Here is a 13212-nt window from a genome sequence, read left to right as displayed (position 1 = left end):
TCTGAGTCAGCAGGTGAAGGTACAGTCGTAATTGATAAGGAAAGCAGATCCCTTCAGTCAGATGGCTCTCCTAGCCCAGTGGTCCCACCACCTCGTGTGTGTTTCAGAACCATCATCTTCTCTGCTTTGCAGGCTTCCGCCCCATCTCCCATTTGCACTTTTCTCACGTGACCTCCTCCAGCGTAAACATAACCTGGAGTGACCCATCCCCTCCAGCAGACAGACTCATTCTGAACTACAGCCCTCGGGATGAAGAGGAAGAGATGACAGAGATCTCCCTGGAAGCTACCAAGAGGCACACTGTCCTGATGGGTCTGCAGCCAGCCACCGAGTACATCGTGAACCTGGTGGCAGTCCATGGCACAGTGACCTCTGAACCCATTGTGGGCTCCATCACCACAGGTGAGGTGGGAGGGCTCGACAGCAGGTGGTGAAGGGGGTTCCTACAAAGGTCTTTAACAAGTCAATGAAATTTACAAAGAGAAACACCCAAGAAGTAGGGGCCTGCCTCACTTGGCTAGAGAGGGTCTGTGAGCTGTTCTGAAAGAGCCACCTCTTCCAGGGCTGCATAAAATGTATAAGATGGGAAGCTTCCATTGGGAAGGTAGGACAGACTCAATGTCTTGAGGAGGCCAGGGCTTGAATGCATTGGTCCAGAGGTTCTCACACTACCAGCCTGAAGAGAGTTAACCTTCAAAAGGAAACTCCATCTCTTGACTGCTCAGTAAGGTCACTCGTACAAATGATGCTTCCTCAAAATTATGTGGACGAGCACTAGCATGCGGCCATGTAGGAACCTGGTACTCAGAGAGTGGGGTTGGTTTGCACGTTGTGTGGAAAACACAGGCACTGTGAGACTATTGGATCAAATTCATCTCATCATTCTCAAATGTAATCCCAGATATGAGTATGCATGTGGCTGAGGACATGTGTATTTGGGTGGTTTCCTATATAATGACAAGAACCCACTAACTAGACAAGTACATTAAGCACTCAGCTGGTTTTGACCCTGCAGTCCTCCAGTAGTCAAAAAAATGAGGTACCCAGTACAAATGAAATACAGTTTCGGAAAGTGGATTTGTTCTGGACTCGTGCTCTGAAATCCCTCTACAGTCAATAGGCAGTTTTTCCAAACTGAACCATAGGTGGCTGCTAAAAACTAAGAGAAACAGAGTTGGGTTTGTCTAAGAGAAGCTGCTCTAGGGAAAATGACTATGTTACTCCCAGTTCAAAAGAAAACATATGAACTTAAAGGAAAGTTCCAGTTGGCCTTGACACAGCTAACAGTTGCTGCACAGCACAGAGCTTGCCAGTTCGACCTAATGTTGTTAAAATATTCTCCATGAACATGGCTTTAGCCATACCTATGACTTTTCATTTGAAACTTGGGCCTAATCATGGCTTTAAGGATGCCCTAGTACAAAGGGCTTGTCTGTCCCTGCGACGCTATTAGCTCTTGGTCCACAAGAAACCAAGGATAAGAATTGCTTTCTCACATTGTGCTTTTCTGTCTTTTTCCCACAAACACGCGGGTCCTTGTAGGAATTGATCCCCCCAAAGACATCACAGTTAGCAATGTGACCAAGGACTCAGTTATGGTCTCCTGGAGCCCTCCTGTTGCATCATTTGATTACTACCGAGTATCGTATCGGCCAACACAAGGTAATAAAGTCACTTGATTTCTCACAAATGGATGGGATTTGGTGCTGAGTGACAACTGCTCTGGGAGAAATACACATCCCAGAGGATATCACCCCTGCCTGCGTTCTCCCCCTCTCTGTAGCGCGCTCCTTCACAATGAGAGTGGGTTAAGGAGGAGCAGGCCAGAAACCCTGAACTCACCAACTCCTCTCACACACGGCTGGACTATATTCACCCAGAAACCAGGCCCTCAACCAGCAGAGCAAATCATGGTAACTGGTCACCATTATCTAGGCAGTCTAGTGAGAAACAACCCCCCCAAAAAATCTGTCAAGATCCAGGGTCATGTGCACTTTCCCGAGAGACTAGTCCAAGACTAGAAGCCTGGGGGATTCCTAAAGACTCGGCTGAGCCAGATGGAGCTTTAGAGGGAGCCACAGTGATGGTGGTCCTATTTCTACCACCCCAGCCAAGTCAGAAGTCAGAAAAAGTTGGCACAGACCTTCACCCTGCCAGTTCCTGCTGTGCATGCCACATTGTTAACAAAGTAGAGGGCATGCCCACTTCCAAGAAGGCGGTGGGAAAGTTTTCCAGACTACCCTGTCTCCGGGCTGCATAGACCCCTCTTCACAGTCCATGCCTGTTAGACTGCCTTAAGAAGACCAGCTTGTTAGAAAACGAAATAAACCATTTTGTTGTTGTTGTTGTTGTTGTTGTTCCAAGGAACCTATAAAATGAGGAGGTGGGACCAGCATACAAGCTCTCCTCAAGCTCCAATATTCCCAGTCCATGAACCACTTCTCTTCTTTCCCCACCAAGCACTGAGCTTTGCACCCGTCTGTGCTTCATGACAAAGTGCTGCCAGAAGCTTCTATGTAGATAGACTATACCATGAGCTGTGTTGAAGCATCTGCTGAACTTTAACAGTGGCTTCTGCTCTTCCTTAGTGGGACGGCTGGACAGCTCAGTGGTGCCCAACACGGTGACAGAATTCACCATCACCAAGTTGTATCCAGCCACTGAATATGAAATAAGTCTCAACAGTGTGCGGGGCAGAGAGGAGAGTGAGCGCGTCTGCACCCTCATTCACACAGGTAGGCATGTCTCCCTGTCATGAGCCAAGTCAGGATGCTGGCTGAGGACCCACAACAGACAGAAGAGGCAAACAGTAGAGTTGTTCTGGCTAATACAGAGGGCACTGGTCCTGGGCTCAGAGGCTCCGTTCTTGGGTGTCCCTCTGACTCACTGTGTTATGCAAAGCAATTTGCAATTTCTCTCCCCACTGATATTCCTAATACTGGAAGTTTAGACCTTATTGATTTGGGTCAGAAATTTTCATGGAATTCCCAGTAAGAAAGGTGACCTTTTAAAGACACATGATGAAAGTGAATTCCAGAACAGACATCTGAATCATCACATCTAATTAAAAGAAAATTTTTTTAATGTTTACTTATTTTTGAGAGAGAGAGAGAGAGAGAGAGAGAGAGAGAGAAAGGAGGGGGGAGGGTCAGAGAGAGAGACACAGAATCTGAAGCAGGCTCCAGGCTCTGAGCTGTCAGCACAGAGCCTGATGCAGGGCTCAAATTCATGAACGGTGAGATCAGACCTGAGCCAAAGTCAGACGCCCAACTGACTGAGCTCCCCCAGGCGTCCCTCACATTTAATTTTTTAAAAGACTCAGTCAAGTAAATTTTACCTCAGAGAAGGAAAAGTTGATTATATCAGTAATAACCCATAGGGTCCTGAAACTCTTCATCCTCTGTGGCCAGAAGCCACCAAGTGGCTGCATTTACTATTGCTTTATGCTCAAAAGGTGGTGGCCTTCCTTTGGAAAGTGAGCCTTTTGGATGCATCTGAGAACAGGACTCCCGCAACAGCTCCACTGCTCCTCCTTCTCAGTCAGCCCACCATGCCGAACTAGGAAAGATTTGCTGTAGAAGTTACCAGAGGGGACAAAGTTTTCTGTCCCCAGACCCCAGATCTAACCTTCCAGTGAAGCTATTATTCCCACAGCACATGGGAAAACATCCAACCTGCCTCATTAGAACAGCCGGCTTTCCTGAGGCTGCTTAATTTCCTCAGAGAATGGCATTTCCTGAACAAGGGAAAGGTAACTTGGAATTCCTCACTGCTTTTGTAGATACTCTCACAGGCCCAGAAACATCTGTAAAGTAATGGCCTAGAAACGTTCCTTCAGAATGTTCAGAACCTCAAGAAATTATTCTTCTAAAAGACACCACAGGGTATTCTCATCTTCCCTAGTCTCCTCACAGGCCTGTGACTACAGATAACCCAGCAATATTTTTGGTCCAATATTTCCTTTCCATCAAATTATCTGTGACCATTAAAGCATCAAGAAATATTGACCCAAAGTGATGCCCAATGATTCAAAAGAAGCCCCCCTCTCACCTTCCTGAAAGTCTTAGAAATTCATAGTAAAGAAATTAGGCTCTTTCTCTTTGGGAACAAGAAAATGAATTTCAAGAGCCTCCTGCCTACCCCCTAGGGTAAAAGAAAGCAGCAACTTGGGTCAAAACACCTCATCTTGGGTTTGTGGTTATAAGCAGCAAGTATCTGTAAAGCAGATATTCAGTAGGGCACCAACCCAAACCACCCTCCTTTAGGTTCAAGCAGAGCTATTGGCAACTCCTGACAACCAGATGACCCACAAAAATGTCTTATCTTGTTGTTTTAATGTAAGGTCTATGATTTTGCAATTGGGAGAAATGAGTACTCCTTTAGGATCTCACGCTTAATCTCAGAGGGATCAAGCTAACTGTAGTCTCCCAAGACTTTTCCTCTTTGTCTCTTCTCATAAGGTTGCATTGGAAGAACTTGCTGAAGACACAGATGATGGATGCAGTTGAGATATTAAAAGTGAAACAAAGTTCACAGTTGTTGCTTTCAAATGAGGAATACGGGCAAGCTATAGAAACCTGCAGTTAGGGGTCAACAGCACATCTTGGTCCCCAGAAGTAAATTACATGATACTTGGGTTGAGTTGATACTTAAACTATTCTAATAACCTCCATTTCTAAAATAAATCCCAACCTTATGGAAGGGAAGCATAGTAAGAAACATATGCATAGAACATGGGCAAATAAGAATAGGCACACGGTCCCATGATGAGCAAACTCTGTTCCCCCCAACAGGCACCACTGGCCTTTAGCCTGGAAGAATCCCCTTGACTCTATGCCACAAAAAGGATACCCAGAACTCAATACAGAGGAAGTCTGTGGTAAAGCAATCATCATATGTGGCTTTAGAGGCAACCTGAGTCCCATTCAGTCATTCCACGAGCATGTATTGTGTACCTTGTAAGTTCCAGGCACTGACGCTACTCCTTGACTTCATGGAACTCCCACCATACTTTCCGAAGTTCATCAACAGAGATCGTTCCACAAAGCATGCCCCTTGTATTTGTGAAAGTGCAAATAGCCTGGGAAACAAATTGTCTCATTAACTAAAGGAATATAACAATTCCTATATGTTCTGAGTTTCTCCCTCTACGTTTAAATGTCTAAAGCACAACAGCCATACCTCAGAATCCCCCATAGCACCTGACAGTGCTCCGCATGTAAGAAGTTAATGAATACATTAAAAGGAAGACCCGAGACCAATCAGGGCAAAACTGGGTACTTGGGAGGAAGGACGAAGGGGAGAAGAGGATGAGATCAGAAGGGGAGAAAGGAAAGAGGTCTCCACTCACTTCATCATTTTGTATGGCACAGCCGCAGATGTGCGTGATGGGTGAAGCTGCAGGAGATAGTTCGCTGCAGTGCCTCCTACGTTCACCTGATATTCTCCGGTTCCATTTCAGCCATGGACAACCCTGTGGATCTGATCGCCACCAACATCACTCCAACAGAAGCCCTACTGCAGTGGAAGGCACCAGTGGGTGAAGTGGAGAACTATGTCATTGTCCTCACACACTTTGCAGGTGAATGTCTACAGGCCTGTGCATCAGGCAGGTGGGAAGGGCGGGGACTGGGGCTGAAGGCTATTATGACAGTTTTTGTTTTTTGAAGGACATTTTATCAAGCTGAGGAACATATTAGAAGTTTTACTGCTTTACTTTTACTCTCAAGCTCTCAAGATGTCCCCAAACTCTGCAAACAGTACCAACTATGGGAATGCAGAAGGGCCGAATCTGAAATGTACAAGGAGGGCACATAAACAAAGGCAAATACAAAAAACAGAGCAATAGCACTTGGAAGACAAAACTCAGAACTGAGCTAAGACATGGCCCCAAATGCTATGGGCTGGAACGCAGACTTTTCTAGATATTTACAGAGCGAGAAAACCACTAAAGCACCACACACGGAGCAGATAATACGTGGAAACAGGTGACAAAGGATCCAGGCCTAGCAAACTCCTGTTGCTTTAGTCTTGTCTACCCATATCCAACCCAAAAGGTTGATCCAGCATGCAATCTTGAGTTTCAATGTCTTCTTACCATGCTTGTTCACCTTACATTATTTGAAGTTGAATAGAGAAGCCCAAAGCAAAATAGTATTGAGTGATTCAAGTGTCTAGGCCTAGGAAAATTACTTGCCTGACCAAATTATACATGTGATCACAGAATTCTTGTGGGTTGTACCCGGGAATCCAGAGAACAAAGATACCAGAAGACAAAAGATAAGCAGATGTCTTGATTTTCAAAAATGACAGAGGTAGCCAGTTTTTGTAAGCTGCAAAGTAAACAGATGGTCAAAGCTTGGGAAAATAAAAACCAAAACAGACTATTAAATAAATTGGGAAAATAATTAGTGGATGTAACATACAAGTACAGGTTCACTAAGAGTAAGTTTTACCAGAACCACTTTAGGTCCCTTTTTTTTTTTTTTTTTTTTGACTGGCCAATCTGCTAACACACTTGGATTTCAGTAATGTATTAGAAAAACCCACTTATCAATTTGACAATAAATTTCATATATTGAAAAATAAAATAAAATAAAATAAAATATGGTTAAGAGTGAAAAAAAAGAACTCTGTTAAATGTTTAAAAAATAATTACATTAAAAATATACATTAATTTAAGAAAAAAAAAGAAAAACCCACTTATCACTTAGATGGAAAAATACGTGATGGATCATATTTGGAGTTAGAACTGTAGCTGATTGGATGACCCTCCTCAAGGAACGAATATCACGACTATAGCTCCACCAGAACCCCGCTATGTGTGTGTGGGATCCGTGTCAACTCCTGCCACCCCTCCCTGCATGCCATGGGCCTGCGTTTCTTAACTCTCACCATGCCTTCCCAAACCGCCATGCATTTGCATGTGTCATTTCCCCTACCAAGAAATTCCCTCCCTACTTGTCTGCTTAGACACACACATTCTTTAAGTCAGTTTCAACACTATCTCCTCTGCCAAAGCTTCCAATATTCCCCCAAGGTAGATAGACCCACCCGCTCACAGATACAAAGTACATGATTCCAGGGGCGCCTGAGTGGCTCAGTCTGATAAGTGTCCAACTTCGGCTCAGGTCATAATCTCGCGCGGTTCAGCTCTGCTGACAGCTCGGAGCCTGGAGCCTGCTTCAGATTCTGTGTCTCCCTCTCTCTGCCCCTCCCTGCTCACAGTCTGTCTCTCTCTCTCTCTCTCTCAAAAATAAACAGACGTTAAAAAAAATAAAAACAAAGTACATGCTTCCCTCATACCAATTAACCTCTGTTCGTGCAACAAATACCTTTGATGTCTTCCCACGAGCCACGCACTCACCAAGGCTGCAAGGATTCAGAGACAGAGCATGAGTTCTCTTCGCAGACCTCACTCTGGTGAGGATGAAACCAATACCTGGGTACAACCCAATGTGAGCACTGTCATGACACAGGCAATCACAGAACAGATGGATCGCTGATTGGGAGTGAGGGTGTTGAAGGGGAAAAAAACAAGCTGATCTCAGGTAAAGTTAGAGAAGGATTGTATAGGAAAAGGAATTCCGAGAAAAGAGAGCAGCCTGAGTGCATTTGTAGAGATATGAGAGAACATGAGGACTTCTGAGAACTGCCATGGTTTGAGGTGGCTGGAACAGCGACCGCTGGCAACATGTTGCAAATGAGGATACTAAAAAGTTAGAGTCGTTATGTATGTTCTTCCAAAGAGCTGGTGTGGATTTTAACTTGTTCGCATGCCTTCTAAGCCTTTAGACCACAAGGAACTTGAAACCCCCACCTAGTTTGGAGAATTGCTTTGTAAACTTTCTTAAATGCTGAGAGTGACCTGGGAGTATTCTAAAGACACAAGAAAGGGCTTGGCCCTGCTCTAGTGAATAGTTGTTTTTATTTTTGTTTTTAACATTTATTTATTTTTTGAGAGACAGAGCGCGAGTGGGGAGGGGCAGAGAGACAGAGGGAATCCGAAGCAGGCTCCAGGCTCTGAGCTGTCAGCACAGAACGCAACGTGGGGCTCGAACCCACAAACTGTGAGATCATGACCTGAGCCAAAGTCAGACACTTAACCAACTGAGCTACCCAGGCGCCCCTCTAGTGAAGTTTTATTGACAGCATGAATGAATACAGAGAAGACACGCTTATCACATTTGTATATAAAACAAATCTGGGTAGTCACTGATACTGTGATATGGTGACCGAGAGTAGCTATGCTTGTGCTGAGCATAGCATAATGTATGCAGAAGTTGAATCACTACGTTGCATACTTGAAAATAATGCACCATTGTGTGTCAACTGTGCTCAGATATTTTTTTTAACTGTGATCAATAGAATCCAAATTCAAATATAGTTCAATAAACTGAAACAGTGGTCCAAAACTCAATTGACAAAGCAAAATACGGTAGAAATAAATGCGGAGCTCTGCCCACGGGTGCAAGAAGTCAACAGATTTGGAGCTGCCACATACATGTAATGGTGGTTGGGGATAAATTTTCTCAGCCTAGAAGAGAGGGCTTGATTCGAAGCTGTGGTGGGGGGGAGGGAGCCATGGAGACAGAGGCTTCAGCTTTTCTTTGTAACCCCAGCGGCTTGAGTGAAGTCACGGAAAAGACAATTTGGCTTCCAAATAAGGAATATGTTTCTCAATCGAGATGCAAAACATGATGAGAGGAGATGCTTGTGTGGAATCCAATGCTAAGCTGAATAGCCTTGAAATGATGTCTTCCACAATCCTTCAATATTGAATCTTTATGAAATGTCTTTGGATTTGATAAGCTTTTCCTAGGTTGAATCGCCTTAGTCAGCTCTTACCCGTGTTCATGTGATTTCAGTTGCTGGAGAGACCATCCTGGTTGACGGAGGCAGTGAGGGATTCCAGCTCGTTGGCCTGCTTCCCAGCACCCACTATACTGTCACTATGTATGCCACCAGTGGACCTCTCACCAGTGGCACCATCAGCACCAACTTCTCTACCCGTGAGTACATGGTTGGCTATATATCCAGCATCCCTGGATGCTTTTGCAGATCCTGAAAATTATCCATCCCCATGTGGTGGACTAAATTAGAGTCTAGAGGCTTTGGACAGCGCAGCTATGAGCTGTTCGTATCTCAGTTGACTGCTGCCCAAATGCCAGTGAGCTGCAGCTCTCGGGCAGCAGGCACATGTCTATTTTCTGCTTTCATCCTGGGTCTGGCTGACAGCAGTAGAACCAGGCCAAGAGAGGCCAGTATTGGAAATGGATCTGGCCCAGAAAAAACTGGATGCATATGAAAGGGCTTGATATCTGGGAGACACTGGCTGGGTGCAATCATGGCCAGAACAGGAGACAAAGGTATAGTTGTGGGGATGATGATGCAAGTTCCAGAGTGAACTCACAGACATGCAGATTTATTTAGGTCATGATTTCAGACATAGGTCAGATTGGAAGATGACACACCTGGGCCCAGAGGCCCAGGTTAGAGGGGGAAATAGGTGCAGGAATGATCATGACACTGACTGATCATTTTCTGCTCCTGTCCAAGCTAGAACTGGGGTCAGCATGTAAGCAGCCCAGAGACCACGTAGGTGGGCAGATAAATACCTGATACCTGGAATCAAACAGAAAGGAGCTGGAGAGGAAGGTACTCCTGGTGTTTTCTCTTCCTTATAGTCCTGGACCCTCCTGCAAACCTGACGGCCAGTGAAGTCACCAGACAAAGTGCCCTGATCTCCTGGCAGCCTCCCAGAGCAGAGATTGAAAACTACATCTTAACCTACAAATCCACTGATGGAAGCCGCAAGGTGAGATTTTTCTGTAAGGGAGATTTTTCTATCAGGCCATCCAAAGGGAGCAAACTGGGTTTCCCATGACGGATACAGACATGCTGTTGAGGAAAAAGCCTGGGTCTGTAAGCCAGAGATTTTGGTGCTAGTCCTGGCTTCTCTACTACTCTCTTTACAAGTTGAGACAAAACACGAAGCCTCTCTGAGCCTTAGTTTCCGCTCCGGATAATGGGGGTGTCTACCTTTACAACTTCACTTGGTTTTGGGTGGTGCTTCCAATATGATGATGCAAAGCACAGTGGAAACTTCCAAGCCATATAAGTACATCGTTTTGGAAAAAAATTTCACTAGCAGGGCCAAGCAAACATGAGCTGGATACCAAATTCGAGTCTTTTATGCCTCTTGATAAGCATTATAAAGGCTACATCTATAGCCTGCAGTAAAGAGATGACAAATTTCTGTGTTGTGTGATCAGTTGAAATAGTACTTCTAGAGCACCGGTTGTCAGACTTCTGTTTGCAATGAAATCCTTTTTTTTTTTTTTTTAAAGTGAAATCATATTCAGGAGCAGAATGTACAAAATGGATGTAAGCAGAGCTAGTCTGTTGGATATGGAGTAGGGAGGCCTAGGCTTCTGCCTCCCTGGGTCCTGAGGAATCTAATACAGTTGGAAACCACTGGATTTGATAATCCACATGCCTACCTTTATGCCAATGTGCATCTATGCGGTAGGAGCTGTCTCAATCTCACACAGGAGCTGTCCTCTCTGCCTGTTGGCTCGATGCAGTCTTTGTTGGGGAACGGAGAGCACACAGTGGCCGTGGCGATACCGACCGATCTGGCCGTGGGCTTGGGCTTCCCTTCCCAGCTCCTCTCAGTCATGTGCCTGTCACTCCCATCCACCTGCCTTCCTCGCTTGTTCCACAGGAGCTGATTGTGGACGCAGAGGACACGTGGATCCGACTGGAGGGCCTTTCTGAGAGCACAGACTACACGGTGCTCCTGCAGGCGGCCCAGGACACTGCCCGGAGCAGCCTCACCTCCACCACCTTCATCACAGGTGAGACACATGGCCCGGTGATGCTTTCTTCTTCCCTGCAGGACGTCTGGCTCCTCAGCAACTTCTGCTGAGACGTGATCAGGGAGGAACCTATCAACGGACTCAACTGCCTCTTCCTGTGAAGGAAAATAATGATTTTCTCCACTCCCCCTTTTCCCCCCTTCCAAGACTCTGCCAGGAAACTTCTCACTGCCAGGGCAGCCATAGGAACCAGCAGTGCAAATCCCTGGTCCACCTGGACCCACTAAATGACAGGTTCCTGTTCAGATTTTCTGCAAGTGTTTTCCCAGCAAATTTCTTCCATCCTTCCTTCCTGCCTGCCTTCCTTCCTTTCCTTCCTTCCTCCCTCCCTCCCTCTCTTCCTTCCTCTCTCTCTTCCTTCCTCCCTTCCTTCCTTCCTTCCTCCCTCCCTCTGCTGCCTGTAATCAGAGAATCACGTAATAAAGGTATGGATAGTAAACCCTTTGCATTAAGTCCAGGGTTCTTCTCCATACACGAAGCACTTTTGCATTCTTATGACCTCAATTCAGTCCTTGTAACAACTGGTGAGAAGGGCCTTATGTATACCCCCATTTCACAGATGATGAAACAGAGTGCACAGAAATCAAATAGCATACGTGCCTGGGTCAAACTAGAACCAAGGTCTTCTGCTTCCAAATCCAGTTGCTCCTACCTTCCTCCATTTAAGTATCGGCAGAATATACCTGAAACTGTCCTTCAGGAATAAGGGTGTCCTCATGTGTGTAACAGGAAATAAACCAACCTTTTGAGAACCTTTGAGAGCTATCTGACAGGCACTGTTCTGACTACATTACATGTATTACCTAATTCAAGCCTATGAAATCACATCCTATGAGGTATATTCCATTATCCCTATTCCCAGTTGAGGAAATCGGGCCACACAGAGGTGAGGCAACTCACCTAAGACCCCATAACTTGTAAGTAGGAGAGCCTGGATTTGACCCCAGTTGATCTGGCTGTGGGGCCTGTGCTATTAACAGTCCTTTCTGCCTTTTCCCACAGTGCCTCTCTATAGTCCGTAATGTAGGACTTCCCAGTCCACACTTTGAGCTGTCTTCCTGCCCCACGTTCTGGAGGTGTGGCTGTGCACATGTGTGGGCCAAGCGAGAGTACCCCTTGTCCCTAGATGTACGTCTGCCTGCCATGTCAGAGTACCAGGGTGGCTGGAATCCTGGCCCTGCCTCAGAGCCTACCCCTTCATCACCAGAGGGAGGTGACAGAATATGCCCCATCCCTACTCGGGTGGCTCTCCCTGTAGACTCACCCTAAATGGTAAAGCAGGACACTGAATCAAATACACCAAAATGTCACCAGTCGTTCTTTAAGGTAGTGAGATTGTGAATGAGTTCTCCTTTCCCTTCTTTTTAATATTTTGAATATCTTACAAAGTGTCTACAATGAGCGCATTCATCAGAAAAATGATTTTTTAATTAAAAAATAAAAATAAGCTGAGGGCACCTGGGTGGCTCAGTTGGTTGAATGCCCAACTCTTGATTTTGGCTCAGGTCATGATCTCACAGTTCGTGAGATCAAGCCCCACATCGGGCTCTGTGCTGACAACATGGGGCCTGCTTGGGATTCTCTCTCTTCCTCTCTCTCTCTGCCCCTCCCCCACTCATGCACACACACTCTCTCTCTCTCTCTCTGTGTCTCAAAATAAATAAATAGACTTTAAACAATCTTAAAAATAAATAAAAATAAACGTAAGCCTTGGTCGCAGGGCTTGCCACAAGTTGAAACGCGTCTTCACGAAGCGGAACTTGGAGGACACTTGATCCCTTTAAGGGGCTCAAGTCAATTTTGCGCCCCCTCCATGCCCTTTCACGGAGGGACTTATCTCAGCATCAAGGTGCCACCTTCGCTTGTTCCATCCCTTCGCTGCGTATTCACAGGTGTAAGGGTCCTCTGTGGTCCTCTTTTTCAAGCTGCCACCCAAAGACCCGTGGATTGGAGCTTTTCCCTGAATTAAGAATTTCTTTCCCACACAAAGGACAGAGATGACAGAAAAAAACCAGAGCTCCCAATCTGCATATTTATTAAGTGCAAAGTAATCATTTCATCCCCGAAATGCATAGGTTTCAAAGATCGCTCAGTGTAGTATGGGCCACGGCTCCCGCCCTCGTAATGCCACAGCTGGTGTGTGTGAGCAGGATGATAAGACACTGAGTCTACGGCCCTACCACCCGGAACGTGCCTCATCTCGCCTGGCACACCTGAGGTTTCTCCAGCATCTTGTGGCTGTGCCTTGCTCCAGATCCACCCGGGCAATAAAAGTGTACCAGCTTCTGTGCCCACCACTGGCCCTCTCTTCTGCAAAGCCGCCCCACAGATG

At 45.9% G+C, this 13212-nt stretch overlaps 1 protein-coding gene across 1 annotated transcript in view; it reads left to right on the top strand.

The window, feature by feature from the left end:
- The window catches only part of TNR (tenascin R), an 83874-nt gene that overhangs the window by 43060 nt on the left and 27602 nt on the right, over window positions 1-13212 (top strand). The window contains exons 10-16 of the mRNA XM_007084000.3: window positions 133-402; window positions 1543-1662; window positions 2589-2735; window positions 5462-5581; window positions 8868-9011; window positions 9687-9817; window positions 10727-10859. Of these exons, the coding sequence (XP_007084062.1) occupies window positions 133-402; window positions 1543-1662; window positions 2589-2735; window positions 5462-5581; window positions 8868-9011; window positions 9687-9817; window positions 10727-10859 (1065 nt within the window). The remainder of the gene's footprint in view (window positions 1-132; window positions 403-1542; window positions 1663-2588; window positions 2736-5461; window positions 5582-8867; window positions 9012-9686; window positions 9818-10726; window positions 10860-13212) is intronic.

This window comes from Panthera tigris, chromosome F3 (assembly GCF_018350195.1).
Source record: "Panthera tigris isolate Pti1 chromosome F3, P.tigris_Pti1_mat1.1, whole genome shotgun sequence".
In the NCBI taxonomy this organism is placed as follows: Eukaryota; Metazoa; Chordata; class Mammalia; order Carnivora; family Felidae; genus Panthera; species Panthera tigris.
Note: the sequence above shows the minus strand (reverse complement) of the source record. Positions and strands in the feature narration are given on the sequence as shown.